This window comes from Papaver somniferum, chromosome 1 (assembly GCF_003573695.1).
Source record: "Papaver somniferum cultivar HN1 chromosome 1, ASM357369v1, whole genome shotgun sequence".
Classification (NCBI taxonomy): domain Eukaryota; kingdom Viridiplantae; phylum Streptophyta; class Magnoliopsida; order Ranunculales; family Papaveraceae; genus Papaver; species Papaver somniferum.
The window spans coordinates 198,836,214-198,842,297 of NC_039358.1; the positions used below are offsets into that span (position 1 = coordinate 198,836,214).

The following is a 6,084-nucleotide window of genomic DNA, read 5'->3' on the forward strand; positions in this document are numbered from 1 at the left end:
TCAAGCTTCATCAATTTCGGTAAGTAGATGTTCTTGTAAACCATATCGTTCAGCATCTTCCGTCACATCAATTCTAACATCACTTGCAATAAGTGTGGTTTCAGGAACAATAGCTACAAGAAGATCAGATCTACAGTAAGGACAAGTAGTACGAGAAACCAGCCATTCATCAATGCATTCTGTATGAAAAGCATGGCGACATGGTAAAAATCTTAACATATCTTCATTTTCATATTCACTTAAGCAAACACTGCATTTTTCTTGTACTTCTTCTTTATTCTTAACAGCAGAGTATACGGATTCAGGCAGCGCTTGGATCTCCTTTGAATCAAGTAATTGTTTTTCTGTTGCTTTTCCTATAGCAACAATATAACTTATCCCAGCCCGTATAAGCCAAACACAACATATAAACGCTATGAGTACCCAAACGCTTAAAATTATTATTGCAAGAAATTTCATCTCTGCGGATGGCGCATCACTATGGCTTTGTGCAGAGGCGTATGGTAGTAATAGTTGTTGTAGTAGTATCGTTAACAGAAGGTTGTTATTCTTCTCAACCATGACACTCTTCTCGTTTGACATGATTTTGTGATGAAAGCTTTGGGTAGAAATTTTTGTAATTCATGTCTTGCAAACTCTCTTTATATATGTACAATGTAACAAGAAGTTGGGTGTCAGAAGGTTTAATACTCCAACTGGGATTTGGAATTAGTGGCGCATCAGAAAGAAATATCCAGTACACGTTTTCGGGTACATTGTTTATGAACTAAAATTAACGGCAGTTAATTCAACGAATTTTATACGCAGTTAGAAGTTTCGTTTGGAATTTGGAGTAATTGAGACTCTCAAAACCTATCTAGTAAAGAGGTGATTTTTTCCCACGGCGCCAAGCACAAGATCGAGTAATGGAACTGCCTTAATAAGGCGACAACAAAATTTTGTTCCAGAATCTAATGATGTAACTGATTCCATCAACATAAACAACAAATTTATAGCAACTTAGCAAGTGGATAAATAATATGAAAATTAGATTGAATTAAATCTGGATAAATGTTTATCTTAGCCTGTGGGTTGCTCGTGGCTCACAAGCTTCATCATCAATATCAGTCGTGAAACTAGACGCAAAAAGAACTCCTCGCATTAAAACATAGTGGCACTGAAACTACCCATCTATCTGATAGGGAAGTTGTAAAATACTTCCCTCTATTACTACTTCCCGCGCCACCACTTCCACCGCGACCATGATGACTGCTCCCACCTGAAACTTTCCAATAATTCAATGATTTCCGCCTAATAATTCACATCATCTGGTAATCGTAACATATACCTCTCACTATTCTCCAGGCCTTGTCGTATCAATGAATGGCCAGTTGAATGTGATCTCTGGAGTTGTGCTGTAGGCCGGTTTACGGATCTTAGTATATTCTTACTAGCATTTAACTGGCTCATCTCATTGTCATGGTTTATACGATCAACCATTTTTTCTGAGTTCCGTAGCAAAGGAATTGATTCCCGGTTCTCTTCATGATGTTCTAATTCAGAAACCACCGTCCCTTCGGAAGGGTTTTCATCGTCTTCATATACATCAATTACAGCATCACCTACATTAAGAGCGGTTCCGGCGAGCATAATTTTAAGGTCTAAGCGACAAAGAGGACAGGTAGAATGAGAAACAAACCAATTATCGATACAATCAGGATGAAAAACATGATTATGATGACAGGGTATAATCTTAACATATCTTCATCTCCAAATTCCTCTTTGCAAATAGCACATTCCAGTACTGTACCTAGATTCTTCACATCAATGTAAACAAATACTGGAAACGTTTCGATCATCGCTGAATCAAGTCCTCCTACATCACCAAGCCCTTCTAAATTTGATGTTTCTATAGTAACATCAACAGGAATATCAGCGGCATCATCACTCCGACCAAAACAAAAGAATTGTGACTACCATTTTTCTAACAGCACAATCATATGAACAAGATCCTGGGATCTTGATGTAAACCATAAAACAGTAAATAAAAGATGCAATATAAACAAGTAAATAACAAGAAATTCACACAGATAATTAACGTGGTTCGACATCGGAGTGTCTACATCCACGGAAAGGTAAAAGAAAGTTTTATTATGGTTTTGATATGTTACAAGGTTGATGAACTCCATTAACCATGATGAAGTTCAATGGGAGTTCTTAGTAACGAATGTATTACGAAGATAGAACGAAGTTAGAACAAAGGTCATAATATTACCCAGCTATCATTCCTCTCTTCAAAGGTAGTGGGTTTCTTACTCTTCCCTCTTTCTCTCTCCCAAAATTCGTCCCTCTTTTCACCTTATCTTCACTGCTTTATAGGAAAAGAGACACTAGTTTATTACGAAAATGGCATCTGCTTAGATTCTAAGCTAACTCGGAACTGATTCGGTGTGTGGCGTTGTATGCTTGTATACAACTGCGGCTTCTAATCATCCTCCACGTGTCCAAGTATTTTATGGTGTATACAATTTGCCTCTTTTCTTGAGGGTTGTTGATGAACGATCCTTGAGAAAAATTACTCATGCCTTACGCTTCCATGCTTTTATCAGGGCTTCCTTCTTCTGGATTCCATTATCTTGGCTACACCAGCTCGCCTCGACTGCTCCTTGTTGAAAGACTTTGCACTCTTCGTGGAGGAACTCCGGTGAAGAATATAACACGACAAAGTATTAATACTTGCCCCTATTTTTCACTGAAGCTCTGGAACATCCAGAAACAATGAGATTCATACTACCTTGGTTTGATCTTCGTCAGTGTCTAATTTTTAGTACTTGGCTTGCCGCATGTATGCTTCAAGTTGAAGACACGTATTTCACGACTCCAATTTGGCAGCGAGGTATGCTCAACGATATTGATTGGTACACAGCTCTGGTAAGTCCATATGGCATCAGGTATGTCCACGGCAATGACTCTCCTTCAGGTGATTAGGCATTACAACGACTTCGCAGCACCACGTTGATAGCAGCAGCAACATTGGTTGTCAGGTACGCAGCAACAGAAGCCTTTCTTATTGGTGCAAATAATATTCGCGACTTGCTTGTGTATGATTCGGGCTTAAAGTACTTTGTAGAAACAGTTGGGTATCAGCTCTGGATACTCTTATGTACGATGTAACCGTCTGTAGCATCTGTTCGTCGCAGCGGCAGTTGCATTGATTCCCCCTTCGGCGGCTGGCATACACTACCTTGTCCTTAAGTACATGGCAGCAACAACGACATCGATTCAGGGATCGAAGTCCAGAGAGGATGCTGCAAATGCTTGAATTTTCGTTCGATGGTGCAACCAACCCGATGATCCTAGGCCAGACAATGATGTAAAATCCGATGAGATTGCGAGTTAACGGAAGAATGCTCCGATCCTTCATTCTGACGATAATTCCATAGAGAAGTATAGCACGGCAAGACCAATTATCGGAAGTATTGAGTTTGATGCATGAGGACCAAATTTTGGTGAGGCGAATAACAAAAGTTTGATAATCAAAGTATCCAAAGTATCGAAAGTTTGATACGCTGTCCTGTTGACCCGTAATACAAGTTTCCCGAAGGTACGAAGTCACGACGGTGCGAAGTAGATGAAGATCCAAAAAAGAATGATCTCCCGAGGGAGACTCGGTAAATTGTGATACCATTATTTGGTATCATAATTACAGCTACGCTCATCACATGGTGGCAGCATTCGGAAGCACCCGAGGCAACAATGATCGATGACGAATAGAAGTATGATAAGAATAAAAGGAACTCCGCAGTAAATACTTTTCGACAGGATGCATGAAGTATAAAAAATAAGGAGTACCAATTGTTGTATAAGTACACTTCATAAGAAGTATAAAGTACCAAAATAAGAAGTACCAATCCTTGGAGAAGTATGAAGTATGTCCAATATTAAGTATGTCAAATATTAAGTACATGAAGTATAACCGTAACCAATTAGAAGTATGAGGTATAAGAGAGTAATACCACTCTTTTCCTTTAATGAAGCACTGCCCCTTGTTGAATGTCTTGGGATCTTTGTCACCCCGCTGGCTTCGGTCCATTCTCCATTGTGATTGAGCATCCAGGTGCATCGGAGGAGTCGTAGTAGCAACAGTTACACGTAGCAATCACCGGCGCGTCATCCTAGTTCCGAGTGGGAGGTATTAATGCGGGTATTAGCAGCAACATTCGTTAATTGTGAGTGTGTAGTAGTGACTTCTCGTTGGCTTTAGCGGGTAAGCATCAGATTGCTTAGGACTACTACATTCCTGTGTAGTCTCAATTGTCATAAAAGGATCAGTGTATGTTATAAGCAATAAGATGAATTCATGGTATGAGTGATAAACAATATTATATAAATGCTTATAATATGGTTGTTCTTGCCCCTGTATTGTGAGAATTTGTAATTCCATCCTCGCATAGGCAAAATGAGTGTTTGAACCTGTCATCCCGTTGGCTAATTCCGGACCAGGAAATTACCGAACGGTGGGGGTTTGAGAATCTCCCAGAGACGTGGTGTAAAACTGAATGTTTTGCAAACACCCGTTCTGTTGAGCTGCCAAAAACATGACATGTTGGGTATCTCTTTCTTATGGAATCCTTCTCCTGGTCGTACATTGTACACTCATAAACACTTATGGGGGAGTTTGGAGAGATTACACGCAAGTACTTTCCCCAATACGATTATTTTAGACCGGTGGTGCTGGCCCCGGTTTTCCATTGTATGCATCGGTATCCTAAAAGAGTGGTGGTTCTTGCCCCGGCTCTCTTTTGAATGTGCAGAATGAGAATGCGAAATGCATCGATAATATTATAGAAATGTATGTCTATGCATTTTAAAATGTATGCGACCATTGTCAAAATGCAAGGGGTGAGTATTTACAAACTCTTTAGTTATATGTGATGTATGTATGCCCCTTTTGGTTTCGGAAGCGGATTGCCAAAGCTTGGGAAAGTAAGGGTAACTGCCGCTGCATCTGTTGACATGGCCACTGTCATTGCTTCTCGCTCCGCTCTACTGTTAACGCTTTAACTATCACTGAGCTGGTGCTCACTTTCTTGAATTTGAGTTCATATCCTGGTGGTCCTTGGTACAAGCTTGACGCAGCAACATGATATGCTTCGGTGGAACACGATAAGCTTTTCTCGATAGAACCTCAAAACTTCGCTGACTCTGCATTTTTCGTCATTGGCACTACTCAAGGTCTGATTTTACATTGATGTTGTTGATGAAATGTACTATGAAGTTTGAGCTGCATCTTTAGTCCTGGATTCCTTCGATTTGAATGCTTAAGCTTTTGTTTGAGCTGCGGCTCCCACTATTATCACTTGAGCTGTGGTATCTGCATAAAAGTAAAGAGATTGGACCATGCCCCATCGTCGTCGGCCTTACACCATCGTTGCATGACTTTGCACCGTCGTCATCTTACTTGGCCTGGGCTACGCTGCTGTTACATTGCGGCTGTACTGCAACATTTGATTGGACCGAAGCTATTATTGGAATTAAGGTGGTCTGTATCGTCGTCACAGGACTTGAGTCATCTGGTCTGAGCTTTATGTGCCATCTCTTGTACAGGAACTGCCTTCATGAAGATACGAAAGAGATATCTTCATATCTCTTTGGTAAGGGATATCTTCATTCATGAAGATATGAAAGAGATATCTTCATCTCTCTGGTCAAGCATATCTTCAGTCATGAAGATATGAGGTTCAGACAGTGAGTTGTAGAGTTTGTGCATCGTCTTTATCCCCTATGGATCTTCGTTTTCAAAGATCATCGTCGTTAGACCATGGATCTTAGTCTGGTGGTGCATTGGTTTTGATACATCGCAACAAAACTTTGCACAACCGTCATTGGATTTGTTCTGCGGGTTAACGAAGTAAAAAAAATCCGAAGTATGCTTGTAATGGATAATTCCGCAATAATGATGGCTAATTCAGCAACAACGATGGATAATTCAGCACTAATGGATAATTCAGCAATAGCAATGGCTAATTCAGCAACAACGATGGATAATTCAGCAACCATGATTCTCCACTGGTTGATTGTACGCTCTTCTTCGTCATAAACCAT

General features: G+C 40.2%; 2 protein-coding genes across 2 annotated transcripts; both read right to left on the bottom strand.

Moving 5' to 3' along the window:
- LOC113357500 (RING-H2 finger protein ATL39-like) lies at positions 1-582 on the bottom strand. Its single transcript, XM_026600914.1, has one exon. The coding sequence runs from the start codon at positions 580-582 to the stop codon at positions 1-3; it is 582 nt and encodes a 193-aa protein (XP_026456699.1).
- A 708-nt stretch (positions 583-1,290) lies between these two features.
- Positions 1,291-6,084, bottom strand: LOC113357506 (RING-H2 finger protein ATL38-like). The gene is made up of 3 exons (XM_026600921.1): positions 5,860-6,084; positions 1,790-1,952; positions 1,291-1,640 (listed from the first exon to the last, which is right to left on the bottom strand). Exons 1-3 carry the CDS (start codon positions 6,082-6,084, stop codon positions 1,291-1,293), a joined length of 738 nt encoding a protein of 245 aa, XP_026456706.1.